Genomic DNA, 27,839 nt, shown 5'->3' on the forward strand with positions numbered 1-27,839 from the left:
CCCACATCTGGCGGCCCGCAGTGCACCGGGCTGGCATCTAGGCCCAGGCTGCGGGGCTGGCAGGAACAGGGTGCATCCTTCCCTCACGGATCCCGGGTCCCCCCACGTAGGGAGCCGCCTCAGCCGTCCCGGCAGGACCGTGCGGCGATTGGTACGTGTCCAGCACCGACCTGAGCGCTCTGTGTTGGATCCCTTTAGTCTCACAGAGCCCTGTGGGGACACAGGGGGACCAGATCCCATGGCTGGCGAAGGGCAGAACTGGGATTGCGAACAGGAGCCTGGCCCCGGCATCTGCTCTGCACCCCTGAGCTGCCCGGGGTCCGGGAGGGTCCGGGAGGCCCTGGCGGGTGGTGGCATTGGGGCAGAGGAGCCAGAGGAGGAGAGGGAGGGTGCGGGCCTGCGTAGCCACAGCAGCCAGGACAGGGAGACGAGTCACTGGCCAGAGCGGGACAGGCAGTGCTGGTTTGGACAGGAGCCCCGTGTAGGGCAAGGCCGTCGAGGGGAGGGCAGGCCCGTGGGAGGTTCGCAGAGACCCCAGCAGGAGGCGGTGGTGCTGGGCCAGAAGGGGTCGGACCTGCTGGGGGTGGGGCTCCAGGGTGAGCACTCAGGCGCCTTTCCGTCGGGTGGTGTGTTGCAGCCTCAGCGCCGCCAGCCCGGCGGGCACGGCCGCCCTCTGTACGGAGCTGCCCTGGGGGCCAGGGCGCTGCCCCGGGTTGGCGAGATGGGGGCGCGTGAGAGGCGTCCGCTCGCCCGGGGAGAGTGTGGAGGAGAGGAGCTGCAGGCCCCCAGGATGGCGGGCGGGGGGGCCCCTAGGGGTGCTCCAGAGCGCTCCTCTGAGGAAGGGCGGGCAAGCGGGGCAGGTGTGCTCGGTGGCCAGGTGTGCGCGGCGTCTGTTTTGAGTCCTCTTCCCTCTTGGTCGGGGGGCGCTGAGGAGGCACTGGCTGGGGTTTAACAAGCCGGCATGGGGGGGCCCTGGTCTGTACCTCGTGCTGATGACCGTGGTGTAAACACGCCCACGTGGCAGAGCAGGCTTCCGGCAGGACGTCCGTCAGCCAGCTCGAAAACTCTCCCAAGTTTTAACGATCTGCTTTCGCACGTCGTAGAGAGCACGTTTCCAGCGGCCGACACGCGCTGCTCTGTCCTCCCCGAAGGCTGGCCCCCAGGCGGGCCCTGCCACCCAGCCCAACCCGGCTCAATCCCGTGACAGGTGCACATAAACACCTACGGGGTAGCAGCGTGCACAGATGCCGCCCGGGTCCAGATTTCGTATGCAGCCCCCAGCGCGTTTTGCGTCCTCAGGTGACATTGGGGCCACCGACTTCCTCCCAAGACGTGGTGGGGTTCTGATATTGGGGGCAGCCCCTTCATCCTTTACCGCACAACATTTTTCTTGGTGCTAGTTGGTCTCCTGGTGACACACGTGGGGCAGCGGCAGCTGCTTCCTTCCCAGCTCCACACTCAGAGAACATTCCGAGAGTCGGGGTGTGGTCCTGCAGCCCCTCACTCGCTGAGGCTGCAGGCTCCCATCGCCTTCTCCCTCCACCCCCACCCCGATTGGCCGAGGGCCGGCCGTGTCCACAGCCCAGCCGCCATCACAAACCAGAGCCCGTTCTCATGGTCAGGTTAGAACCTCCGTCGGTGGCCTCACTCAGAGGGCCCTGGCTCCGTGTGCCACGCGTGGTTCCACGCACGTTGTGCCGGTCCACGTCGTAGCTCTCTACGTGCGGATCATTCCCTAAAATGTTGCCACAGTCAAGAGCGGCAGGCGGCTGGTGGGCAGTGAGCCAACAGTGGCCCCCACCTGGACGGCCGCCTCCCCGCCTGCCCAGGTGGCACCTGCTGGCTTTCTTTCCCGTCACCTGTGTCTCTCCCTGCCCCAGCCTGAGGGCAGCAGTGGGAGAGTGGTTCTCTGACAGGTGAGGGTTGGCCTGACCAGGGGGAGTGCGCCGACGTGGCCTCACATGGCCGCACGGCTGTGCTCGGGGACCCAGGTGAGGCGGCGGGACCTGGGGTGACCGGCCGTTCCCTGCCGTCCCTCCTCCCCCGCAGGTGCTGCCTGACTGGGCCCAGACATGGGATGTCGCACCTCGGCGGGGAGCACAGAGGAAGCCAGGGCCTCGCTGAGCTGCTGCCGTGACGGCCAGTGAGCGAGCAGCCGGAGGATGTCCACCACGACAACGGTCGCCCCTGCGGGGATCCCGGCGGTCCCGGGCCCCGTGAACCCGCCCCCGCCGGAGGTCTCCAACCCCGCCAAGCCCGGCCGTAAGACCAACCAGCTGCAGTACATGCAGAACGTGGTGGTGAAGACGCTCTGGAAACACCAGTTCGCTTGGCCCTTCTACCAGCCCGTGGACGCCATCAAGCTGAACCTGCCCGTGAGTGGCCCCCACCCGCCGGCCCTGCCCCTCCGCGGCCCCGACTCCTGGGAGGACGGCCCCCCTGGCCTTGGCAGAGATGGTGCCTGGAGGCGGCTGGTCCTGCTAAGCCAGGCACAGCTCAGGACCCACAATGACCAAGGAGCAGAGGGGATGCTTAGGCGAGTGGGGGAACGGAGGGCGGCTGCGCAGGTGCAGGAAGCGGGGAGAACCCTTGGCCTGTGGGGGGAATGAAGGGGGAGCCGGCGATGGGGCTCAGGCCTAGAGGCTCGCCTGTGTCTTCATCCTGTGCCCGGCACTGTCCTGCGGAATGATGCGTGCACACCTGAGACCCTGCGCTCGAGAGGGGTGCGGCCCACTTCCCCAGGGATAGCGCCTCAGCTGCGTGCCCGGTGCCGACCTGACCATCTGACGGCTTTCTCTTTTGGACCCGAATACAGAGCCCCTGAGTCCTGCGAGGGGAAGCCCTGGGCTAGCACTTGGCGGCCTGGGTCCTGGGCCAGCTTGGCTTCCGGGCACTGCGGGCCCCCAAGTGAAGTTTGGAATCTGGGGAGGGGTCTCAGCCCCACCTCCGGAGCCTAGAACAGCTCTGGGCTCTGCCCCAGCCCTGCGGGTCTGTGCGTCCACACAGAACCCTGCTTAGGCCAGGGGCTTAGCAGGGATTATGCTGGCCGAGCGCTTGCCCCAGACTTCACGCCCACCTGCCCCTAGGTGAACAGAAACTTGGGTCCAGCCCCAGTACCCAGATCCCTGAGGAGACTGCCCCCTGCACAATCTCTGTGCTTGGGAGTTGCGAAAGTCGTCATGAATTTGAATCCAACAGTAACACCCCTGAAAATCTCTTTTTTAGGATTATCATAAGATAATAAAAAACCCAATGGATATGGGGACTATTAAGAAGAGACTGGAGAATAATTATTATTGGAGCGCGAGTGAATGTATGCAGGACTTCAACACCATGTTTACAAATTGTTATATTTATAACAAGGTAAGAAAATGGTGTGGCGTGGGCCCTACACGCCCCTGTGAGCTGCCCCTGGCCCGGGGAGGCCTGGGGTGGAGGGCCAGCCTGGGGTTGGCCGGTGCCCGCCGGGCTGGGCTGGGCGCTTTGCAGTAGCTCTCAGACAGGCCCAGGGTGCATCCCAGCCTCGTGCTCAGCCCTTGTCTGGCCGCGATCCCCTTGTGTGGGTCCCACAGGCTACGCGTTTGAGCGGTTGCCTTGTGTGTGGACCACCCCCCCCCCCGCCCCGCCCGGCCCCGGCCCCGGCCCCGGCCCCGGCCCCGGCCCCGGCCCCGGCCCCTGCTCCAAGGAGGGAACATTAGAACAGCCTTTTCGGAGGGCGTCGATATGTACCAGACGCTTTAAAACGCCCACGTGCTTGGACCTTTTTTCCTCCGGGGGATGGGATAAAGGGTGGTTTTTATCCTTTGTGGTTTTTGAATTCTTCCAAGAGTTTCCACGTTAAAATATATTCTCTTTGCCTCCCTCCCGCCCCGCCACGTCCCTTCACAGCTTGCTAAGTAAATGTTTTTCTTGAGCAACTGCCATGTGTTTGTCTGCTGCAGACACACGGCTCCTTTCCAGCAGGTAACCTTGCCTCTCCTGTGTCTTCAGCCCACAGATGACATAGTGCTCATGGCCCAAGCCTTAGAGAAAATTTTTCTGCAGAAAGTGGCCCAGATGCCCCAGGAGGAAGTTGAGTTATTACCCCCTGCTCCAAAGGGCAAAGGCCGGAAACCAGCTTCGGGAACCCAGAGTGCAGGTAAAGGGGTGGACGTACAGTCCTTCTCTCCACCTCTGGCAGGTGGGCAGGGCGCCGATGACAGCGTATCTTCTGAGGGTCCGTCCGCCCCTCTGGGCTCAGTTTTCCTGACCCAATCTGCAAGGTTGGGTCAGTGATGATCGGAGCTCCGGGAACCGGGCCTCTGCTGTGTGTGGCCTGCAGGCCTGGTGACCTTGCTGCCGCCTGCCTTGGAGCCTCGCTCCGGGCAGGGATCGTGCTCCTGCTGTGTCCCCACGCTGCTCCTCTCCCACCCGCCTCACCCCCCAGCTCTGAGGACACCTCTTCTGGAAGCCACGCTGTCCCTTTGTCCCCTCCGAGGACTTTGCCTCTTCGGCACACTTTGTGTTCTCTGTGGCCTGTCAGGGAGCGGTGGGCATTAGGGTCAGCACGGGGGGTGACCTTACCTGGTCCGGGCACCTGGAGCAGAGGTGCACCCCGATGGTGAGCTTCCCGGGCGGCCCAGCCCTCCAGAGAGGCCAGGGTGTTTCATACTTACAGACGGGGCTGAGGCTGGCTACCTGTGGAACCCGAGTCAACCCCCTGGCTCTTCCTTACCGGGCTCTGCACCTTGTCCTGACTCGCTCATTCGGACCACGGAGGCAGCCACGATGAGGGCCAGGGTCTCGGCAGGAGGGGCTCTGCTGGCACCCGGCGGGCCCTGGCTGGAGGGGATGGTCCCGGCAGCGTCCAGAAGCATCGCTGGTAGAGCCGGGTCAGTTCAGCCTCCTTTCCTTTGTCCTCAAGGTACGCAGCAAGTGGCTGCCGTGTCCTCTGTCTCCCCGGCAACCCCCTTCCAGAGCGTCCCCCCCACGGTCTCCCAGACGCCCGTCATTGCTGCCACCCCTGTGCCAACCATCACTGCAAACGTTACGTCGGCCCCTGTCCCCCCGGCTGCCGCCCCGCCCCCTCCCGCGACGCCCATCATCCCCGTGGTCCCTCCCACGCCGCCCGTTGTCAAGGTGAGCTTCCCCCGGGGCGTACGGGATGCAGGCAGGTGTGGGGCGGGCAGGAGGGCGCTCTGCCGCTTTCCCCTGGCACCGACCGCTTGTCGGGAGTTGGGCGTATGTGACTTTGGGCGGGTCCCCTCCCCCGCCACGCCCGTGAGGTGGGCCGCGGTTCCTGACACCGACAAGGAGCCCGAGGCTCGGAGCGGCAGGTCACACAGCTGGTGAGGGCGGCTGCGCTTGAGCCCCAGCTTTGCCGGCCTTTGCAGGGCGTGGGCCGAGGTGGGGGGCGCAGAAAGGAAGGGGGTCCCGGCCCTCGCCGCCCGCGCTTGCGCCCGGATTGCCTTGGCGCGGGGAGGGCGGTGGCGGCCTCCGCCTGCTCCTCGCGCCCCCGTGAGTGTGCGCGCACGTCCCTCCCCCGGCTCCCTGCGGGCTTTCCACGGCCGGGCCTGGGCTCGGAGCGAGCGCTCCCCGCGAGATCCGGGGGCCAGCGAGGACGGCTGAGTCTCCTGCTCTGAGCAGGCCCCCGTGCCGGCCACTGATGTGTATCGTCTTCTCCGATTTGACCCTCACAGCGAGCGACCCTCTGGGGCAGGCAGTATTTCCCCCATCTTACAGATGAGGAAGCAGGCGCTCAGAGGGGTTAAATGGCTCCCCCAAGGTAAAACGCCATCTCCGTCGCTTTCCTCTCCCCCGTGGCCTCCACTGCCTGTACTCGGGCGGCGCCTGGCCCGGCCGCCTCACTCAGCGCCCGGCTGTTATGGAGCATGTCCCGTCTGCCATGGCCCCATGAGCCCCCGGGCCCCGCGGCACGTGCTTGGCCTCCGTGGGCGCCCGTGAAGTGTGTGTGGGTGGCTGGCTCGTGCCCGCCAGCCTGGGGGCAGCGGCTTGGTGACTTTGGTGGCGCTCGGACAGCAGACCCCCGTGAGGCCGGCGGCCCAGGTGCGCCTGGCTCCCAGGGGCTGCTCCGCCCGCCCGAGCTGATGGGAGGGGAGCCCCCTGGGCTGGCCTCGGGGTCACAGCGACCCTGGCCACCCAGGCACGAAACACGCGCTCACGCACTGGACACACCCACCAAGTGCTCGTTGGTCATTTCAGTGTTTCCTCCCCCGGTGGGAAGTAGCTCTAGTGACATCTGCTGCCCTCAGGGTCAAGTCCAGCCCTGCCCAGGCACTTAGCCCCCCCGGAGTCCTTGGTCCCCAACCTCGTGCTGCTGCTTGTGTTTCCCGGCTGGGCCGCTGCCCCCGCCCCGCCCCCCGCATGCTCCTCCCGCCCCCCTCGTCCCGTGGCTGCCACTGTCCTGGGAGCGCCAGCTTTGAGGCCCACGTCTGGGACGCCCCTCTGGCCTTTGACCAGCGGGGGTCCTCTCGTCCCTGCTGTCCCCAAGCCCCAGTCCCACTTGGTGACGGTCCCAGTCACGGTGCCACCTCGGTTGTGCGAGTCCCTGAGCCGCGGCCCAACCCCAGGCGCGGGTGGGCTGCGTGCTGCATCTCACGCCGCTCGGGGTGGTGAGCGCCCACCGTGACTGCGCGGGGCCTGGGGTCTTGGCGGGCGGGCGGGGCTCAGGGACGGCCCGGGGGTAGGTTCGGAGTCCAGCCTCACCACCGCCAGCTGTGTGACCTCGGGCCGGCAACGTGGCCCCTCTGAGCCTCGGCGTCCTGCGTGGCGCGGGGCCCCGGGAGGATGGCCGCGACCATGCATGTCCTTGCTTCGCTCGGTGCCTGGCGGCTGGTCCGCGCTCCAGGGGCGCCACCGCAGCGGCTCGGATCCCGCATCCCGGGGCTCACTGTTGTTTTGCTGTCGCAGAAGAAGGGCGTGAAGCGGAAAGCAGACACTACCACGCCCACGACGTCCGCCATCACCGCCAGCCGCAGCGAGTCACCCCCGCCGCTGTCGGACCCCAAGCAGGCCAAGGTGGTGGCACGGCGGGAGAGCGGGGGCCGCCCCATCAAGCCGCCCAAGAAGGACCTGGAGGACGGCGAGGTGCCCCAGCACGCGGGCAAGAAGGGCCGGCTCTCGGAGCACCTGCGGCACTGCGACAGCATCCTCAAGGAGATGCTGTCCAAGAAGCACGCGGCCTACGCCTGGCCCTTCTACAAGCCGGTGGACGCCGAGGCCCTGGAGCTGCACGACTACCACGACATCATCAAGCACCCGATGGACCTGAGCACCGTCAAGGTAGGTGGGTGGTGAGCCAGCCGGGCCCCCTTCCCCTGTCTGGGCGGCCCCTGGCACCTGTCGTGGTGCTGATGTCTTGTGCCGGCCCGGGGGCAACGCAGCAGGCTTGGGGCATCGCCCGGCTCCTTTGGCCTGCCCTGCAGCGGCAAACGGGGCCTCAGGGCTGGCCCGGGGCCCTGGCGTGGGTCTGGCAGGGTCAGGGAGGAAGGTGTGCTCTGCCCTGCGCTCACGGAACCGGCAGCTTCCTCGTCATCTGTTCCTCTTGAGCTGGTTTCGTCATCTCGTTCATTTTCATCCCGGCGCGTTTGCAGGTCTTTGTAATAACGTTAGGCGAGGTGGCCCTTTCCCGTGGCCCAGCCCCTCCCTGGACAGAAGTGGGCGCTGGACGGGGTGGTGGCAGAGCTGAGACCGGGAGCCCCGGCCTCCCGATTCCCGCAGCAGGGTCTTCCTGCACTGGGGGCTTCCCCCTTGGCTTTTGTGGGTTTTCCTCCGGGTCAGGTCAGTTGTGTACAAGCAGGGAAGAGCAGGTCTGGGCCAGGCAGAGATGGAGAAAATTCCCCGGCTGGCAGCGGCAGCCTCGAGGGCAGGAGACCTGGGGTCTTCTCAGAGTGCGTGCAGGAGGGGTTCCTGAGCCCCCGTCGGGCTTGGGCCCCAGCACAGCTGCCCTTCCTCGGTCTGGATCGGTCTCTGACGGTCTGAGGAACGTCCCTGGCCGTTGGACCGTTACCTGGAAAGGTAACCCCACAAAAGGGGCAGGTGGTTTCTTGGCACCGATGGGGTCTGGGCCCTGAGCCGCTGGGCTCAGTCACTCTGCCTCATGTACCTGGACACTGCCTCGTGTATACCTGTCTGGGGCAGACTCTCTCTCCTTAATGGAAGTCTTCCTCCCCGCCAAGGGACAGGACAGTCCTGGCCATCTAGGGCCGTGGTTCCCGGGGAGCTGGCCGAGTCAGGCGGGCCTGGCTGGGCTGGGTGACCAAGCAGCTTCCTCGCCTTCTCTGATCTTCGTCCTAACCGCGAGGGCAGGGCTCCGGCCTTCTTGGACTCGCTCAGTGCTGCAGTGGCCCTGCTCCTCCTGGGAGCCCAGGAGTGTCAGCTACTTTTCTTTGACTGATTTTTTTCTTTCAATTTGTGTAAGATAGGAACAGAGGGTCAAAAATCCAAGCAAAGCAGAGGTGGGTGGAGAGAAGACCTAGCCTCTGGTATCGTTGCCCCCCTTTCCAGAGATCGTTCCAGCTAATGGTTTGGTTACATCTTTCTGGATTAGTTCCTGGCTCAGGCTGGCTCTTTCCAAGCAGGTTTTGACTGTGGGGCAGTGGTACTTGGGCTCCCAGATGCACCGGGAAAGTGGCCGGCTGTCAAATTAGGGCCGGAGTCTGAGAATCTTGCAGAAGTTGAGAGGGTCTCGGGTGCCCATTTCTCCTTCCTGGCTGAGCTACCCCAGACTGGGGAGGCTGTGCAGAGGGCTGGAGCCAGGCAGCCCCAGTGCTGTTGGAAGCTCTCCGGGGGGGGGCGGGCAGAGGAGGACGGTGTGTCCTAGGCTGTAGAGGCTGCAGGTCCTGGAGTCTGACCACCACCAACCCCTCCATCGAGGCCAGGACTTTGTTAGTCTAGGTGCCGGCGAGGTAGGTGGTTAGGCTCCAGCCCACAATGTCCTGCTGCAGCACAGCATGGCCCCCAGGATGAGAGGGCACCTCATACCCCCGACACGAGGTCCCTGACTGACGAGCTCATATCTGTGTGAACCCATCAGGCGTGGGGAGCTCTCTCCCTCGAGAGCCGTTGCCCCGTCTGCCCCGATCTTAGCTGCCACATTGTGGTCCCTGGCTGGCTGCACTTCTGTCCCCACCTGCAGAGCCAGTCATCCCGTGCTCCCGACGGGGCAGTGGGACGACCTGGTGCTCTGTGAAGCAGGCTAGCTAACAGGACCTGGATTCTCAGGAGAGAAAATTAAACGTCTCATTCTGAGAACTGAGTAGCCCCCTAAACTGGTAGAGAGCGACTTTTCGCCAGAAGTTGCTTGCTCCCCACCGGAGCTCCTGCCAACAGGGGTGTCGGCGTGTGAAAAGTTAGCCAAAACGTAGAGCTGGGGACTTTGGTTGCGGGAGCTGGGACTTTGGGGAGCACCTTTTTCTTTCTCCCTGAGTGTCAGCCTCTCTGTGGGGTCCTGGGCCCTCCCCTCCAAGCCCTCGGGGCCACCCTTCCACCTTCTCCCTGGGCTCCCAGATGAGGTCTCGGGCTGGCGGTGGACATGCGGAGGGTCCCGAGGCACAGCGGTGCCCTCACGCCCCGTGGCTTGTGTGTTAACAGAAGAAGATGGACAGCCGTGAGTACCCAGACGCACAGGGCTTTGCAGCCGACATCCGGTTGATGTTCTCCAACTGTTACAAGTACAACCCCCCCGACCACGAGGTGGTGGCCATGGCCAGGAAGCTGCAGGTAACGCCAGGTGCTCTGTGTGGGGAGGGGCCACCTGGGCACAGGTGGGATCAGCCGCTCAGGGCAGGCACCCGGGAAAGACATGGGTGTCTGGGAGGGCATGTCTCCCGGGGGAGGGGCGGGGTGTCTGGGGACCTTGTCCACGGGCACGTTTCCCCCGAGCAGCGGCCAGGCCCCGAGCCTGCTCCCCAGGGACGTGGTGGCCAAGAGGCCAGTTTCTGCCTCCTGGGAGCTGCAGGCTCAGGTGGGCAGCGGCAAGCAGGTGGGGGCCAGCGGGTGTTCTAGCCAGGGTGGAGACGGAGAGAAGGCAGACGCCTGCTGCCCTGCACTCACCGCGTGCCGGGGGCCCCTCGTCAGGAGCCTACTGGTGCGGCCCGTGGGCGTCGTAGCGGGGGACGGCTGTTTGTGTAGCCTGTTGCTTTCCCGACCACAAGGCGGACGGCACGTGGGAGAAGTGGGCCTGCAGGGAAGCGCAGTCTGGCCTTCAGTGGTGGGACTCTGCGTACATGCACACGGATCTCACAGGCCGAGTGTGCGCACCCCTGTGCGTGATGATCTGTCAGAGCCTGGGGGCTGCCGCGGGTTTCTGTACGGGCCAGTACACCGAGCCTGTTCTTATCTCTCTTTGCCATCACGTAGCCTGTTGCTTTTGCAAATACAGGACCCAGAATGTTGTCCTGTAAGACGTTCCCAGCCCCTTGCTCAGAACCCTTTGGAAAACCCGGTACCGTAACTCGGGAGCATCCTTCGTCACCCCGGCCCCGGACGGGGCCTCGGGGAGCCTCCTTCGGGCCTCTGGGTGCCTGCCCTAACCTTCCTTACCTTCCGCCTGCCTGTGGGCCCTGGCTGCTGCGGGCTGCCCCCTCTGTGCACTGGCTCCCACTGGGGAGTGTGGTAGAGCGGTCCTGGTGGTCCCAGTACACCCAGAGGAAGCCACCGGGACCCACGGTTTCATACCAAGACCATGAAGCCGAAAGGCTCTGCAAGGCCCCGTGCTGTCGTTGCTCTGTTGATGCTGAACCTTGCGCGTAGCTCCACGAGGAGGCCAGGCGGCGCCGGCAGCAGACGGGCCGAGGGCAGCGGCTCTGATTCTGTTCCGGAAAAGGTGGTCTCTGCGGTGCGGCCACGGAGGTTGGGCATCTTGATCACCGATGCCTGTTTAGTAATTGGCTATCGATTGTGTCAAGTCAAGCTGGGTGGGGTTAGAGCCTGACGCTGCAGCAGCCTGATGTGGACCCACCCCCACCCCCTGCCGGGGGGGCCGTTTGCCCAGAGCGGACCAGGCATGGCCTTGCGTAGCAGCGTACCTCTGAGATGTCTTTACCCCAGGAGGAGATTCTGGGGGACCGGGACCCAGAGTAGGTTCTTACGGGAGCCGGACGCCTGGTCGGTGGGGCTGCACCTTTTGCGTGTAAACCAGGTGTGTGTGGCTTCAGGTGTCCGAGCTAGCAGAGAGAAGTCTCCCTTCCTGGCCGCTTGTCCTGTCTGAAATGAACCTGGGCCGCCGGGGGTGGGGCGGGGGGATGTTTGTTGAGCGCGTGCTCCCAAGGCTGTGTAGGAGCGGGCGGTTTGGATAGGACAAGATTTTTGCCTTTTGAGCCAACTTTTGGACCCAACTCAGAACGAGATGTGATACTACAGTAACATCACAGGGGAGAGAAATGGGGAAGCCAAACGAGCTCCCAGATGCAGTGGCTGGGGGGCCCCGGAAGAGGGTCAGAGCTCAAAGGAAGGCCCTCTCACTGTCTGTCAGTAGGTGGCAGCCTTGGACCGGGATGCTGAAAAGACTTGCGAGCCGTGGATGGGAGGTCGGGTGTCTAATAAAAGGAGCTCGTGTGCCAGCTCCTAAAAGGCTGTGTCTGTGGCCGTTGACTGCGCCCTCTGGCCCTGGACCCGCGCTCAGGGCCTGGGGAGGGAGGGGCAGAGAGCAAGCCGGGGTGGGCGGCGTGGGGGCGGCCCAGCGCCCTGGGCAGGCTGGGTCCAGTCTCCCCGACTCCCCGGGGGCTGCCCACGGGCGTCCAGGACCCAGGCGGCCCCTGCTGTCCCGCAGGACGTGTTTGAGATGCGGTTTGCCAAGATGCCGGACGAGCCGGTGGAGGCGCCCACGCTGCCCGTGCCCGCGGCCCCTGTGGTCAGCAAGGGCGTGGAGAGCAGCCGCAGCAGCGAGGAGAGCTCCACGGACTCAGGCAGCTCGGACTCGGAGGAGGAGCGGGCCACGCGGCTGGCGGAGCTGCAGGAGCAGGTGAGTGGCCGCGGCCGGGCCTTGATCCGACGTTTGCCCTGGTCACCCCCCACCCCCACCCCAAGCCACAGCCGTCCTCCACGGCGGGGTCGCTGGCAGGGCACCCGGTGAAGGTGTCGGTTCCGAGGGCCCCCTCGGCAGTGCCTGCAGGCCCGACCGGGTCGGGACGTCCCTGGAGCCCTGGAGCCTCCTTCCGCTCCAGAAGGGTCTGGGAGGCACCTGCGGAAGCCGCAGCCGTGGGGCTCCACGAGCCTGTCTGGCTAGGGGCGGGCACGGGCTCCGCAGCTCTGCCAGAGCGAGGTGGTCCTGCCTCGGCCTCTGACCACCTGTGAGTCGGCCCTCCCCACCGCTTCGCGCGCCTCACGTGCAAAATGGGACCAAGAGGTGCTGGATTCCTGGGGGGTGGGGGGCCTCCAGCAGGGAGGAGACAGTGGGGTAACAGTGACCCTGCCGGCACCCCGGTGGGGCTGGGCGTCTGAGCTGAGCCTTGTCAGGGATGATGGTGCAGGGAGCATGGCCCTGAGGTGTAGCTGTCGGGCCGGGGTCCCTCCCACGCCACGTGACGTGGCTGGCGTGTGCGAGCCTGGTGCCGTCTTGGCCCGTCCACCTGCTAGAGGCTGGGGGCTCCGTTTCCTCGCCCGTCCGGCGTGAGACTCCCCTTGGAGTCTGCTGAGGTGAGAAGCGTGTAGAGCACGTAGCACACTGGCAGCCACTTGCCGGACGAGATGAGTGTCCCCTGCCGGCACTGGACCGTTTTGACCCTGCAGAACTGCCGTGTCACATCCCAGCAGCTGCCCACGAGTGGAAAGTCTCCTCTGTGCAGGCGTTTAAACCTCGCCCTAGAGAGTCTCCCTCATCTGGAAAACAGAAACTAGCAGGAAAACCAGGAGGCACCATTTATCGAGCCCTTCGGGTGCCACCTGCCCTGCACTTCGGGCGGGGAGACCGAGGCCCAGCGGCTCGCCCGCCGTCGCAGGGGTGGGGAGGGCCAGACGGGCTCTGCCGCCCTCCGGGACCTGTCTGGCTCCCCAGCTCCCCTCCCCGCACGGTGGCGGCAGCTCCTGGGCACCCCAGCCCCCCGCCCGTGGCCCCCTTGGGCCAGCCCTGGGGAGCCCCGCTCAGCTGCCTGTCTCTTCCAGCTGAAGGCTGTGCACGAGCAGCTGGCCGCCCTGTCTCAGGCCCCAGTGAACAAGCCAAAGAGGAAGAAGGAGAAGAAGGAAAAGAAGAAGAAGGACAAGGACAAGGAGAGGCACAAGGCCAAGTCCGAGGAGGACAAGAAGGCCAAGGCGGCCCCACCCGCCAAGCAGGCCCAGCAGAAGAAGGCTCCCGCCAAGAAGGCCAACAGCGCGACTGTGGCTGGCAGGTGGGCGCCGGCGCCCCGTGTCCTGGACACGCGTGTGGCGGGAGGATGCTGGATTCGGGGCTCTGTCCTGGTGACCTGGACCCTGGGCTGTTACGGGGAGATGGGGGCAGGGGTTGGTGGCCCTCGTCGTGCCCACCTCGTGGGAAGACTGGGAGGACCAAACGAGATCTCTGCCTCGACAGCGTGGCCTCCGGAGGGCGGTGCTCAGCTCCCCATGGGGCCGGCCTCAGTCACAGGCATGGGAGACCTCAGCATCTAGAGGCTTCGGGGACATTTTCCTGGTCTGGGCCCGGGAGTTTGCTTTGGGGGGTCTTGGCGCCGTGTCCTGGGCCCTTGGCACCCCATCCCCGTGTGGCCTGGTTGGCGGAGGGTCGGGGGTGGAGGTGCGCCTTGGCACAGAGCTCCCTGGTCCCCACGGCCTTCACTCAGCCCCTGCCGTGGCCACGCGCTTCCCCGAGGACCGCCTGCCGCAGATGAGCAGGGACGACATGGGGAGGTGAGGGTGGTGGGAAGGCACGCCGGGCCGGGCGCCTCTCCCGGCGGGGTGGGAGGAGGGCGTCCTGGAGGAGGGGCGACGGCTGCACAGAGGGTCCGGATGGGGTTCCAAGAATCAGGAACAGCGGGCACAGAGCTGTAGAGGCCAGTGGAATGTGTTCCTCGTGGGAATGAGGATAAGGGTGGGCACTGCTGAAGAACAGAAGCCAGGTTGGGAAGAGGGGAGGGTTGAGGCTGCCGAGACTGGCCGGCTCGGTTGAGGTGTTTGCAGTTCGTTCTCCAGTGAAAGTGGTCAGATCCTGGCCAGTGTGGAGGATGGATTAGCGAGAGGCAAGAATGGGAGGAAGGATGCCCTCTGGAGTTGCCGTGGTCACGCAGGCAGGAGAGGCCGGTGTGGCCATGGGGGTGGAGGTGTGTTGCTTTGAGAACTGTCTGTGAGGCAGAGTGGACAGGCCTTGGTCCCTGGACGTAGGAGGAGGGGTATGCAGAGCTGGGGACTTGGGCTTTGGTAGCTGGGCGGGCAGCGGCACCATCGAGAGGGGCAGCGAGAACGGTCAGGGGTTTGCTCCCCCCTTTTGCAGGGGGAGGCAGAAATCAGGTTCCCTGTTCTGTCTCTGGTTTTGGTGTCTGTACAATGCTGGCCTCAAAAAGGAGTTGGGAAGTGTTCCCTTGTCTTCTGTTTTCTGGGGTAGATTTATAGCCTTGGTCTATTAATTCTTAAATGTGTGATAGAATTCACCAGTGAAACCATCTGGGCCTGGAGTTTCACTGTTGGAAGGTTGTTAACCACGAATTCAGTCCCTTTGAACGTTCCCCACAAATTTGATATACTGTGATTTCATTTAAGTTCAAAATAATTTTTAATTCCCTTCAGGCGTCCTTTTTGACCATGGATTATTTAGAAGTGTGTTGTTTGGTTTACAGATATTTGGAGATTTTTCCAGATATTTTTCAGTTACTGATTTCTAGGGTCAGAGAACACACTTTATATGTTTTCAACATTTTAAAGTTTGTTAGGATTTTATGGCCCAGAATACGGTGTGTCTTGGTGAGTGTGCCATGTACGCTTGGAAAGAACGTGTGTCCTCCTCCTGCTGGGTGGAGTGTTGTATAAATGTCAGTTAGAAGATTAAAAAAAAAATCTAAAAAAAAAAAGATACAAATGAACTTATTTACAAAACAGAAACAGACTCACAGACTGAGAGAGCAAAGTTATGGTACCAAGGGGGACGGGGGGGGAGGGGAGGGATAGTGGGAGTTTGGGGTTGACACGGACACACTGCTACATTTAAAACAGATAACCAACAAGGATCTCCAGTAGAGCACGGGGAACTCTGCTTAGTATTCTGTAATCATCTAAATAGGAAAATAATTTGAAAAAGAATAGATACATGTATATAAAAAAAAAAATTTTTAAACCCCAAACAGACAAAAACATGTCAATTAATAAGTTAATTTGGTTGATGGTGGTGTTGGGATCGTCTCTGTTCTGCTGATTTGTTCTATTAATTACCGAGAGAGAATCGTTGAATTCTGCAAGTGAAGTTGCAGGTTTTCCTATTTCCTTTCAGTTCCATGAGCTTTTGTTTATATATTTTGAAGCTTGGTTTTAGATGCACACACGTGTAGGACTGTGATGGTCAGTTGACTCTTTTATCATTATACAGTGTCCCTCTTTTTCCTGGTAGCATTCCTTTTTTTGAAGTCTACTTTGTCTGAAATTGTTACAGCCATTGCGGTTTTCTTTTGATTAGTATTTACACGGAATATTTTCCCCCCATCTTTTTACTTTTAACCTACCTCTGTCGTTATATTTCAAGGGGGGTTGTGTAGATTAGACAGCATATAAATTGGGTCTTGTTTCTTACCCAATCTGAGCACCCCTTTCTTTTAATTGGTGTGTTTAGACCATTTATATTTAATGTAATTGTGGATGCAATTTGGTTTCCACCTACCATTCCATTATTTTCTGTCTGTCCCTGCTGTTTATTCCTCTGTCCCCCTTCCTGCCTTCTTCTGGGTTATTTGAATATGGAGATGAGTTTGACCTGTCGTGCTTGAGATGCCTGTGGGGCATTGAGGGGAGCTGACCACCACGGTTGTTTCCTGGCCAAGGCCTCCCTAGGCCGGTAGCAGCCTCTGCTCTGACCTCTGGAGCAGGGTCTTCCATATCCCTGGAGATGTATGTGCGTCTCCAGGCAGTCGCCCGGCTTCTCTGTCTGGGGGTTGGGCTGCTCCTTGGTAAGAGAGCCTGGTCCTGGAGAGGAAGAGGGCCAGCGGGGTCGCCCCCCCCAGACCCCTTGGTCAGGGTCTGGGGGGGGCGGTGGGGGGAACTTGGGGTTGTGGGGCAGGGGCTGGGCGGGGTAGGGGGCTCCAGGGATGGGGACGGGGGGCTCCACGCCATGATGCTCCTTGCCTTCTGCCTCAGACAGCCGAAGAAGGGCGGCAAGCAGGCGTCGGCCTCCTATGACTCGGAGGAGGAGGAGGAGGGGCTGCCCATGAGCTACGATGAGAAGCGCCAGCTCAGCCTGGACATCAACCGGCTGCCGGGGGAGAAGCTGGGCCGCGTGGTGCACATCATCCAGTCGCGGGAGCCCTCGCTCAGGGACTCCAACCCCGACGAGATAGAGATTGACTTTGAGACGCTAAAACCCACCACTTTGCGGGAGCTAGAGAGATACGTCAAGTCTTGTTTACAGAAAAAGCAAAGGAAGCCATTCTGTAAGTCGTCGGGACGGGGTGCCTTGCTGCCGCCCCTGCCCATCACCCCTTCGGTCCCGGAGCAGACAGCCAGGCAGCCCCGGGGGTGGGAGTGGGAGTGGGTCGCAGGCTGCCAGGCTCCTCGCCCCTCTTCTGCCTTGTGCCCTGAGGATGCAGGGACACAGCTTCCGTCTGCTCAGCTGGGGGCGGGGCTTAGCTGAGACCAGCTGCGGCCCCACCCCAGCCGGAGCCCTTCTTCCCCTGCTCCCGGGCAGGTGGGCAGCACTTGTGTGCCTCATCCTTCCCCAGAGCAGGCAGGACCCCTGGGTCGGTCCCCAGCCCCATTTGTTCAAATGCTGGCTAAGGCCCTCACCACAAGCCTTCTTGAGGCTCCGTTTGGGGCCTGGGCTGCAGGCGACCTGTGGATGGTTCCCTGCCTGGGCAGACCAGTTCCCTTTGCCTGGGGTGGAGGTCCAGAGGCCTCCCAGGACGGACGATTGTACTGGCTCAGGCTCACCCTGGAAGTCGATGACGTCACTGGACGGGAACGAGTCGCTGCCTGGGTTGTTGGGTCCTGGGGAGTGAGAGGAAGGGCAGGAGACCCCAGGCCGCCCCACGGTGGCAGGAGAACAGGGCAACCGCCCGGCCCTGAGGAACAGCACCCAGGGTGCACCTGCTGCTGTGTGTGGCCCCCTCGGGCTGCGTGGTCCTCCCTCGCTCTGAGGGGGGAAGCTGCCTTCTCCTGGATGGAGCATGGCGTGACCCCTGCAGTCACGGCACGTTTGCCCCTCGGTAAGTCGCCTGTGGACTCAGAGGTGCTCGCGCAGGCACGCCAGGAGGTGGAGTTGGCTCCAGGGCGGAGTCTGGGCCTCACTGAGGCTGAGGGAGAGCCTCGGCCGTGGCGTGGCGAAGGAAAACCATGAGTTGGGGGGTCAGGGCCTCAAGCCGCAGTCCTGCCCCTCCCCCGGGGGCGCCGCCGTCGGTGCAGCTGTCTGCAGTGGGGGTGGTCTGTCCCAGCTCAGGAGTTGTGTGGCAGTTGCAGAGCCTCGCGTGTGGCGGGGCCTCCGTACGTGTGGGCTGCCCCTGGGGCCGCCCGCCCTTCCCCGCCTGTGGCCTCAGCTCCCGTGCTCTTCCGCAGCCACGAGCGGGAAGAAGCAGGCGGCCAAGTCGAAGGAGGAGTTGGCTCAGGAGAAGAAGAAGGAGCTCGAGAGGCGGCTGCAGGATGTCAGCGGGCAGCTGGGCAACAGCAAGAAGCCTGCCAAGAGAGGTACCCATGGCCCTCGCGCTGCTCCGCCGGGGGCAGAGGGCAGTGGGAGGGAGCGGGCAGCTGACCTGGGTCTGCGCCTGTGGCTCCACCTCGTAACGAGCTGCGTTTCCCTGGAGGAGGCTGTTGACCCCCCGAAACCCTGATTTCCTTATCTGCAAACTGGGACCAGAGCCCGGCCCTGCAGGGAGGCTGAGCACATGACAGGCGTGTGTGAAAGCGCCGCTTTGCAGAGCCCCTGGGAGACGGCCCTTTGGAAGGGCGCAGCTGTGGTCTTGGGGGGCTGGACCCCATGACTTGGGAGGGACTGAGGTCCTACCCTGCAGCTTCAGTGGGTCCTGGCCCCCAGCAGTGGGCTTTCTGGCTGCTCTCAGACAGGAACACTAGTTCCCAGCCAGTTAGCCAGTATCACAGGTGGAGGGGGAGGGTCTGACTTCCAGCCCCAGGCCCTCAGCTCTGTGGACTCGGGGTCTTATTTTAGGCGAGCAGGTGATTTGATTCCTTGCCTCCTTTCCCCGGAGCCTGTAAGAAAAGGCAAATACCTTTGTCCTGGCCCCAGGGACAGTGGGGCCCAGGTGGCGGTCAGATTCTAGGTCCAGTCTTGGTCATGCAGTGGCCAGGTGCCACAGCCTTGCCTGGCCCCCTTGCCCAGTGCCAAGCTGGGGCTCGGAGCCCTGCTCGCTCCCACTGGTGGCTGAGAGGCCCCCCTTGCGTTAGCCCTGGGGAGGGCGTGGTTACTGCTCAGCGCGTGTGACTGTGGAACCTTCATGTGGCCGGCCACGTCCCCGCACGTCTCATCAGTTTCTCGTAGTAGATTGCCTTTTCTCCCAGCCTCTAAGTGTATTTAGATGTGTTGACCTCTGAGCCGTTTCTGCTCACACTTCCGACACCAAACGTGTGAGTTTTTCTCACGCCAGTTCTCCAGCTCCCACACGAGCAGGGTGTCCAGCAGTTGAGCTCCGTGCTGACGCTGTCTGCTCGGTTAAGGGCTCAGCGCCCCGCCTCTAAGACGCCAGGTGCACGTCCCAAGCTTCCCGTGCCTTTGACTGACGGGCTGTAAATCGGGGATTCCCACAACCCCCTCCTCAGGTTTGAAAATTGGCTAGGACGGCTCACAGAACTCAGGAATTATGAGTGAAACCCCTTGTGGTTTGTTATAAAGGACACAACTCAGGGACAGCCAGGTGGACGAGCGGCACAGGGCAGGGTGTGGGGGCGTGGGGTCTCCAGGCCTGTCCAGCCACCACCCTCCCAGCAGCTGGAGGCCCCCTGAACCGGGGGTTCTCTCTGGAGCACAGTCTCCGGTCCCCGCCCCTCCTTGGCCATGGGGGCGAGGGGGGGGGAGCTGAAAGTCCCCGCCCCGGTCACATGGTCTTCCTGGTGAGCCGCCCTGGGCTGCGTGGCCCTGGGGGGGCCCCCGCCCCGAGTCACTCGTGAGCGTAAACTCAAGTGGGAGCTAAAGGGGCTCCTTAGCAGTAAAAGATGTTCCTGCCACTAGGGAGATTGCAGGGGATTTAGGAGCTCTGTGCTGGGAACAGGGTACGAGCACCAGACGCATTTCTTACACCATCACAACCTTGTTAACGCGTGGCTGCATTTCAACAAAATCGCTTAACGTTTATCACGTGACCGGGTCAGGATCCGGGTGGGTCGGGGCATGTGGGGGGGGGCGGGGGAGGCACGGACGGGCTCACGAGGAGGGAGGGGCGGCCGGCGCGTGGGGGGCGCACCCCTCACCCGCGCGTCTCCCCCAGAGAAGTCAGGCTCCGCGCCCTCGGGAGGGCCCTCCCGGCTCAGCAGCAGCAGCTCGTCTGAGTCCGGGAGCAGCAGCTCCAGCGGATCCAGCTCCGACAGCAGCGACTCGGAATAAACTCTGGGCTCTCACGGGACGGAACAAAACCAGTGGACGTCGCCCACGCCGAAACTCTGCAGTGTTCCCTTCTATGGTTAATATACTATTTTCGTTCCATGGTGTGCAGGTTCTCTTTTTAATTCAGTGTTATGGTATCTTCCAGTTTTGGCTTTAATAGGTCAAAGATCTTTCCGTGTGTGTCCATTAGACTTTATGAGAAGCTGTGAATCTGCATAACGCCTTTCCTTCGTAACTGAATTCAGTCTCTTGGAGATGACAACTTCAAACGCTAACCTGATGACCGTAGAAAAACACGTAAGGTGTGATCCGGAGGTTCATGCAAAATCCCTTTTCTTAACGCCCGACCCGGTCTGTAGCTCCAGCGAGAATTTCTCCAAAGGAGATGTCTCGGAAATGGTACCGTATGTGAAAGCTGCCAGCTTTGCGAACAGGCGTTTGTCTTTGTCTTTGGGGGCCTGGGCTCTGACCCGCACGTCCGAGGGGTCACCTCTTTCTGCAGGGGCTGAGGACAGCCATGCCTGCCCCTGCCGTGAGGGCCAGGGCTGGGCCCAAGCGGGGAGGGGTCATCGTCACTGCAGCCAGAGCTCCCGCGGGTGGTGGACCGGCGAGGGTGGGCGTGGAAGGGAGCCGAGTTTTTCTGATCTCTGTGACGTTGGGAGCTCCCGGGAGGGAACACGGTGGCTGCGTGTGCGACGCGCGGGTTCCCAAACACTGAAACTTTTACCTCAACTTAAAAAAAAAAAAGAAAAAAAAAAAGAAGAAAAGATTAAAAAAAAAAAAATACAGGAGGAGACTTTTTTGTAAGGTTCAGCAGTTTTCTACAAAAGGCCAGCCCCCACGTGTGTCCCCAGCCCAGCCGCTGCCACGCACTCTGGAACCATTGTCCCAGTTTCATGTATATATGAATACTTTATTTATTAAGATCATTGGTCATTTTTTTAAAAAAAAAAAGGAAAGAAAAACAAAACTGCAAAAGAAACACATTAAAAAAAAAAAAAGTGGCAGAGACGCAGGCCTTTTAAATGGTTTGAAGGGGAGCCCCAGACCCTGCTGGCCAGCGGGCCTCTCACCTCCAGGTGCTACAGCCTGCTGTCCCCGTGCCGGTGCTCAATCACGTCTGTGTGCGCTTGCTCTCCTCTCGGGGCTGCTGGGGGTTTTGTTCTTGTTCTTTTTCGTGTGTGTATGAAATTTGGAGACTTACAGGTGTAGACGACTTCCAGCTGCAGCACATTCTGATTTTTTATTTCGTTTGTTTAGTTCTTTTGTATTCACTTCTGGTCTCTCTTAGGACTGTTTTAAAAGACTTCAATTTAGGGAACCCCAGTTATATAATATAAACTTTGTAATCTGAGAGAAGAAAAATGTATAGTAAATCTAAGTCTTGATTTTTAACTTTCTATTGTAAAAAAAAATAATAATAATATACAGAGTTTAACAGAAGGTTATGTTTTGGTTTTGTTTTCTCCAGAGGCTGCCATACGGCCTTTGAGTGCAGGGATGCCCCGTCCACACTGCCTGCCTACGCTCTGACCATTGTGGCTTTGGCCAGGAATGCAAGGGCCCCCGGATGGGGCACCCCTCACCCCCCCACCTCCAGGAGAGGGGCGTGGCCCCCGCTGCCCCACGCGGTCTTCCAGCCAGCCGCCAGCAGTGGCGGCACGGGGCTCCCTGCTCACGCATTTTCCAGTTAGCACAGACGTGGCCGCGATAGTCTCTCTCCCCGTGAGACTTTACTGAGGGGGGTGCTGGGGGTGGAGCCGCGGGTGGCCTGGCCTCTTGTCTGGTGGCGAGTTCTTTCTGCCAGCACTTCTGGATGGATCGGGAGACTAGTCGTTGGTATCCTAACGGGCGGTGGTTTCTAAAAATCCTAAAGTCGACTTGGATGCCACTAGCGCTTATGGCTAGAGGACACCTCTGATGGGTATAGACTCTGACGAGGCGATGGGTGGTGGATTGCCATTTTTCTGACTGCTGGCGATTCTGACCTTTGGGTGAGTTTTGAGCCAGTCTGTTCAAGTTTTTTCATTACGTTTTATTTGTAATAAAAATATAAATGAATTTTAGACTTGCCATTTTTCAAAGGTGTTTTCTAAGCAGATCTTTAATGGAGTAAACCACCTGTGGCTTGAAGGAATTACGACAGGATGGAAGGTCCTGAAGCAGGATCTCACGGGCAGAATGCAGCAGGCACGCATCTGAGTAACAAACAGACCCCAGCTGGGGGGCCTGGAGGTGCTGGGGGCTCCCGTGGGGCGCCCCTCCAGCCGCGAGCGAGCGGGGAGGGTCACCTGCGCCAGCCACTCAGCGGGGGCCATCGGGCCCTAGAGCTGAGCACAGCGGGAGCATTTCCTTACCTGCTGGTTCCGTGTTGGGAGCGATGTGGAGTCTCAAGCCACCTGTGCTCCTTTCCTCTGAAAGATCTGCTGGCTTTGACGCTGCCGGAGGGCTTAGTCCGTGCTGAGCGGTTGTAGTTCATTGGCTTTTTTAAGGCTTTCTGTCCAGACTTCAAAACTGATTTCAGAGTTTTGGGGGGACCCTCTCCACCCCCTCACCGCCCCTCCCCCGAGGTCAGCCTGTGGGTGTTCGCCATTTCCATTTCTCTGCGTTGGGCAAGCGGAGTTCCAGTGCCGAGAACTGGAGGGCAGCCTGTCGAGGCTTAGGGCCTGTGTCCGGTGGGTAGGCCTCGTGCAGGGCACGGAAATGGCTGTGAAACAGTCCTCGTGATCCCTGGGGGTCGAGGGGGCGGCTTGGGCTGTTAGCTGAATTCCAGAGATGCTTGCTCACTCATCTTGCTTACAAACTGTTAAGATACGTTTTTCTTCTGTTTGTTTTTTGGGTTTTGTTCTTTTGCAACATTCACATCTTTGACAGTTTGGGGGGGGGGAACACCGCCCACGATAAAAGATTTGTTACACCTGGTGTAGCGCTGTTCCCTAATACTGGCATAACACTTCCAGGAGGTTTTTCTTTTATATTTAAAATGTTACTTTTCTGTATGATGTGCATGCAAGTTTACCGTAACTTTTCTTAAACTTTTTAGTGCCGTTTCTAGTATATTCCTGTAAATGTCAGTTACTGAAAATGAGTCCAGTGTAAGTAGTTTTAGCTTGTTTATTGCAATGCTGGCCTCAACACAACAGAATAAAAGTGGTAGAAAGTACTCTTTGATGTTTCTGGTAATCATGGACCCTTCTCCTGGGGCATTTGTTTTGTTTTCATAATAAAAGAAAAAAATAAAAAGAGGTGCCTTATCCTGTGCTTTCTGGGCTCCCGGCTCTCCCCTTGCTGGCGTGTGACGACGGGGGGAGTCCCTCGTTTTGACATCCCGTAGCTCCCGGCAGGAATACCCAAAGCATCCCAGAGGGTCTTAAAGAGCTCAGTGGCTCTGGTCCACAGCCTGGGTGGGGTGGCTCCGGGACTTAGGGAGCGTCTTTTGTCACCTTTTCAGGTCAGCAGCTCTGTGGATGGGCCGCCCCCCTCCATGACCCACAGGTTCGGTCGCCTCGGTTCCCGCCTGCTCGGTCATCCATCCTCTGTCCCCGCTGTGCCCTCAGTCTGCACTGAGGTGCTTTCCGGGACCAGAGGCATCAAACGCTCGTCCGCTGGCCCAACGGACGTTTCCAGGAAACCACGTCGAGACGTCGTGCGCGCTGAGGTTTCGTCCACAGTGGAGGCGGCAGCGAGGAATGAAGGAGGTATCGAGACAAATGCCAAGTCCTGACGCCGTTTTCCAAACAGTCACAGCTGTTGGAGCCGAGCCTTGCAGTGACGTCCCGGGAGAAGGCTCTGCCCGAGTCCAGGCCCGAGGCCCCCCTCCCCTGTATTCCCTTGCCCCCCGTCACCCAGACTGAGCTCCCCAAGGACGGGGACTGAGCACGTCCGCCGCGGCATCCCCAGCCCCAGCCGGGAGGGCCAGCCGCCCAGGCGTCCCCAGGGCAGATGTGGCCTCCCCGCTCGCTAAGCAGCTTAGCGCCAGCTGTGTGCGAGCGGCCCAGGGCACGTTGGTCACCTGCACACCCGACCGGTGCAGACGGCGGCCATGGCCCGTGCTTGCTTTCCCGGCCACCGCCTCTGCTTGCGGCTGAGCCAACCACGGCCCGTTTCTAGGTTAGTCTGAGGGGCAGCGAGCGTGCAGCACAGAGGCACTCCAGCTAAGTCAGAAGTTTGCCGCCTTCCCAAACTGAACTGAAGTCGAAGGAGCGCAGAGATGCCGACAAGGCCTGTCTACTGGGGAATTCCAGTGTCAGGGCGCCTGGATGGGCGGGCGAGCCTCTACTGCAGAGTCCTTCCTGACTGTGTCGACGAGACAGGCTTCCCTCTTCGCCTCAGGGAGGTGCTTAAGGAAATCTGCCTTCCAGCCTCCCCACCTGAGGCAGTGAGCCAGCCGAGGCTCCCTGTGCAAGGACCAGGCCTCTGGCTGGACACGTGACGTCGGGGGAGAGCAGTCCGACCCAGCAGCCCCCTTCTGGTTGCTGTCTGCTAAGCAGCTTGCACGCCTGCAAGAGGAGCCACGCAAGGGGAAGCCCAGGACGCGCCGTGTGCATGGACAGCCAGAAGGTCTCTGCCCACCTGCGGGCTCACGGGAGCGCTGCCAGCAGGCCGTTGGAAGCGTGATGTAATCGCCCCGTCTGTACAGCCATGCAAAACGTCACAGAACCGGGTGTTGCGTGGTGCGGGACGCCGCCTCCGGAACCTCGGCACACGCGCGCGCCGAGCTGCTGACAGCCGCTGCCTCTCGGGAGGGCGCTTCGTGCATTTCTGCACTGGGGTTTTTAGCAATCGTTAGATGCTACTGTTGTTAAAAAAAAAAAAAAAACCTGAAAGCCAAGTTAGGATATTAGGAGCAAACAGATCAAAATAAGGAGTGAGGAAGGAAGGCGGCTCCTAAAGGAGATTTATTTAGAAAAGAAAACTCAGCTTTGACGAAAGACACGTCCACGTTTGCCTCGCCACACAGACCTTACTTACAGCAGATCCTTTAAAAATGACTCATAAGCTGCCCACACAGGTGGGCCGAGGCTGCTTGTGTGTGGCCACGGCCCACGCACATCAAACACTGCAGGTGGCCGGGAGGTGCAGCCTCGGAGTCGAGGCTGAACTACTGTCCGCTGAGGACCTGCCTATTTCAGCCCTGTGATTAAATATGAAATCACTGTCAGCAACTTTTGTGTAACTTGATAATTTGGGGGTTTCCTTAATGTTTTGGGGATGCCTTTGCCCCACAAACCTCCAGCATCAGGAAGCTAGTGTAGGAGCCATCACAGTGCCTCACACGCAGTGATCATTTTGGTTACTAGACTCAAAACTCAAGTGCCACAAAGTCCCTGCTGAAATGCTGCTGCCGATGACCATTTAGGGTGAATCCGTCTTGGTCCCGCACATCGTGGTCCCGCACGTGGATCTGCGACCCGACATGATGCCAATTCCTTCACCTTTTTCTAGATCTGACCCACTCTTTACCAGGCAGAAGGGAAACCTAAAGGACAGCCTGTAAGAATGTGAAGAGGTGGTCTGTAACCGGGGTGTCCCTCCCGCTTGACTTATTCGGAAGCATGACCAAAACAGCATCTGGCCGGGCCCCGGACCTGGCCTGTGCCTACAGCGCCTGCAGGATCAGAATGGAGTCCAGGAGCCCAGTCCACCCATCAGCCCGACTGCGAATGGGCCGGGGCGCCATCTCTGGGATTTTGGGCTTCTTCTACCACAGCTCAACCTTCACGTTCACTGTTCAGGATCTCCCAGTAAGGACTAGGGATCAGCAAGGCGGCTGGGTGCCTGGGCTCAGGCTTTCACACCAGAATTACATAACAGAGCAAAACTTGGATTGCCCCGTGTCCCGGGAGACGTCCAGCTTGTTTTTGTCCCGGACGAGGATGGCCTCATTTCCGTACTGTGAGTACCACGTGCTTCGGCTCCTGCTTAGGTACGTCCCGGGCGGCACAGATGCCAACTTCTGCTGCTGCTGTTGCCAGATGAGCAGGGAGGTGTCCCGGTACCGGAGCCGGGCGTAGCCTTCGGACAGGGCTTTCTCTGCCAGCGGGACGCGGCCGCTCATCACTGGCCGGAACCTCCCCTCTCCTGGGCTCCTGCGCAGGAGGCCTCTGAGCCCGTGCTTTGCGCTAAATGCACTAATGAAGCGGTATTTCAGCTGCTGGGTTTTGAGGATTCCTTCTTTAACCTACTGGTACAAATGAGACATTCAGGCCATTTACAGGCAACACCCTTGTGAGGGTTCTCTGCGAGGAAACTTGAGAGGCGCCTCCGAGCATTCTGAAAAGACACTTAAGAACCATACGTGAGTCGGCAAGCAGGTCAGCAGTGCCCTGGCCGCAGCGTTTCCTGGTGACGGCTGTGTGCACTGTATTAGGCGTGCAGTTGACAAGGGACGAGGCGCCCACCGCAGGGGGGACTTGTGTCTGCAGCGATTCTGACACCACGACGTGGACCACTAAATTTGCAAAGGTGTACCTGGTGTCCCGAATGAAAGGACATTGTACAACTAGACAGAAACTGACAGCAGCTCCTGTAACTGCGCGCTCACGATCTGTGCTCGGGTCGGCTTTCAGCACAGCAGAGGCGTTCCGGTCCCTGCCAGGGATTTGGAACCAGCATTTGTTCAGTGCTCTTTATCTGGCTAGTCTCCAGCTCCTCTCCAAGGTGACGCTACAAAGAAATGAACATGCTGTCAGGTGTTGGGGAGAAAAGGGCCCCAGCAGAAATGGCAGGTTATGTGGCACAGAATCCTCCTTAACTCTTGGCATCAGAGCGTTAAACCAAGCTACCGATCGACACATTCCAGGATTTCAGTTGCTCTCTGGTGACGCGGTGAGCCTGGGTTTAAGAGGTAGACCTGTGCCTCACCCTAGTTCTCTTATTAACTAAGGGGACGATCCTGGGGAAGCCACTTGTTGGAGCGTTAGTGTCTAGATCTGCGAAATAAGTCCTAAGAACTTGACGGGGCACAGAAGTGACCTGCCCATGCTGGGGACGCTGGTACTCACCCAGCCACCAGCGCCGCCTTTCTGCTCCAAGCATCAGGGAGGCCCCTGGACCAGAGAGAAAAATGACGTCAGGTGAAAACCGAACGGGAGCATCCACAACACCCCCGCCCCACGCCGCCCCTGCCCATGCTTTCCCAGCCATGCAAGTTCGCTTTTCCTTCTGTGTGGCCCGCGCCCCCATCGCCCTGCCCAGTCATCACTGCCGGCTGCCGCTGAGCCCCCAACGCCCGGCCCGGCCCACACCCAGGACGCGCCCAGGGCGCGTCCCCATTGCCTCCCCGGCATCCCGGGTCCCGCCTGGCCCGGCCCGCGCCCAGCGTCCCCCTACCGCCCGCCCCCGTCACCTGACCCGCGACCCCCGTCGTCGCCGCCCCGGCCGCCCGCGCCGTGGGGCCTCGGCGGCGAGCGGGTCGCGGGGCCGGGCGCCTCGGGCGGGGCGGCGCCAGTTGGCTGCGTGTCCGCGTCGCTATGGCAGCGCCGCAGGCATGCCGAGCCGAGCGCCGAGGCCGGCAGGCGGGCGCCACGAGCCGGAGCCATCGATGGCTCCGCGGGGCGGGGTCGGGGGGCGGGGTCTCCCGCTGGGGGTGGGGCAGCTGCGGGAGCCATGTGACCATTATTGTAGGTCGTAGCATGGTGTAGGTCGTAGCTTTGTGTTGCTGTTTGCGTCTGCTGTTGCCACTTCTGCCACTGCAGTTGCTACTGCTATTAGCATTCTTACCCCTAATAATCTATAGCGTTTTTAGTAATTTCATGTTGTCCTGGGCGTACGTACTCTCTCAAAACCACGTATCCCACTAACCCATGTCACCCAGCTGGGCCAGGTCCCCATTCTGCCTTGAAAATTAGGTCTGTTTCCTTCCGCACCCACCTCCAAATCCTTTTGCAATAATACTCTCGTTTGGTATCTGTCCCTTTCCTTACTGAACTTTCATTTTTACGGTTTCTCCTAACGCTAATTCAGGAAGTCGACATAAGAGGCATTCAAGCACACTGAACCCACCACTGTAGAATGCACATTCTCTACAAGGACACAGAACATCTCCAAAAATTGACCACATGCCAGTCCATGAATCAGTTTCGATACATTTCAAAGCACTTAAATCCTAGGCGAAAAGGGTCACAGGAAACATAGTCTATAAAACAACAATAAAAAGATACTAGAAGAAAACTCCTATATATGA

At 60.6% G+C, this 27,839-nt stretch overlaps 2 protein-coding genes across 5 annotated transcripts in view; one reads left to right on the top strand and one right to left on the bottom strand.

Moving 5' to 3' along the window:
• The window catches only part of BRD3 (bromodomain containing 3), a 47,489-nt gene that overhangs the window by 12,136 nt on the left and 7,514 nt on the right, over nucleotides 1-27,839 (top strand). For 2 of the 4 annotated variants that reach the window (XM_049711453.1, XM_033415255.2), the window contains exons 2-11: nucleotides 2,050-2,375; nucleotides 3,226-3,363; nucleotides 3,991-4,138; nucleotides 4,904-5,118; nucleotides 6,910-7,281; nucleotides 9,592-9,720; nucleotides 11,771-11,962; nucleotides 13,102-13,325; nucleotides 16,249-16,541; nucleotides 17,659-17,787. In XM_049711453.1, the coding sequence (XP_049567410.1) occupies nucleotides 2,163-2,375; nucleotides 3,226-3,363; nucleotides 3,991-4,138; nucleotides 4,904-5,118; nucleotides 6,910-7,281; nucleotides 9,592-9,720; nucleotides 11,771-11,962; nucleotides 13,102-13,325; nucleotides 16,249-16,541; nucleotides 17,659-17,787 (2,053 nt within the window). In that variant the 5' untranslated portion in view covers nucleotides 2,050-2,162. Of the gene's footprint in view, nucleotides 1-2,049; nucleotides 2,376-3,225; nucleotides 3,364-3,990; nucleotides 4,139-4,903; nucleotides 5,119-6,909; nucleotides 7,282-9,591; nucleotides 9,721-11,770; nucleotides 11,963-13,101; nucleotides 13,326-16,248; nucleotides 16,542-17,658; nucleotides 17,788-19,538; nucleotides 19,759-23,105; nucleotides 24,556-27,839 lie in introns of those variants that run through there. The other 2 variants (XM_049711455.1, XM_049711454.1) reach the window with 2 other exon arrangements.
• On the bottom strand, nucleotides 24,535-27,071 carry BRD3OS (BRD3 opposite strand). The gene is made up of 3 exons (XM_033415257.2): nucleotides 27,003-27,071; nucleotides 26,659-26,703; nucleotides 24,535-26,320 (listed from the first exon to the last, which is right to left on the bottom strand). The coding sequence occupies exon 3, from the start codon at nucleotides 25,710-25,712 to the stop codon at nucleotides 25,458-25,460; it is 255 nt and encodes an 84-aa protein (XP_033271148.1). The 5' UTR covers nucleotides 25,713-26,320; nucleotides 26,659-26,703; nucleotides 27,003-27,071; the 3' UTR covers nucleotides 24,535-25,457.

The sequence above is a fragment of the Orcinus orca genome, chromosome 6 (assembly GCF_937001465.1).
Source record: "Orcinus orca chromosome 6, mOrcOrc1.1, whole genome shotgun sequence".
Lineage (NCBI taxonomy): Eukaryota > Metazoa > Chordata > Mammalia > Artiodactyla > Delphinidae > Orcinus > Orcinus orca.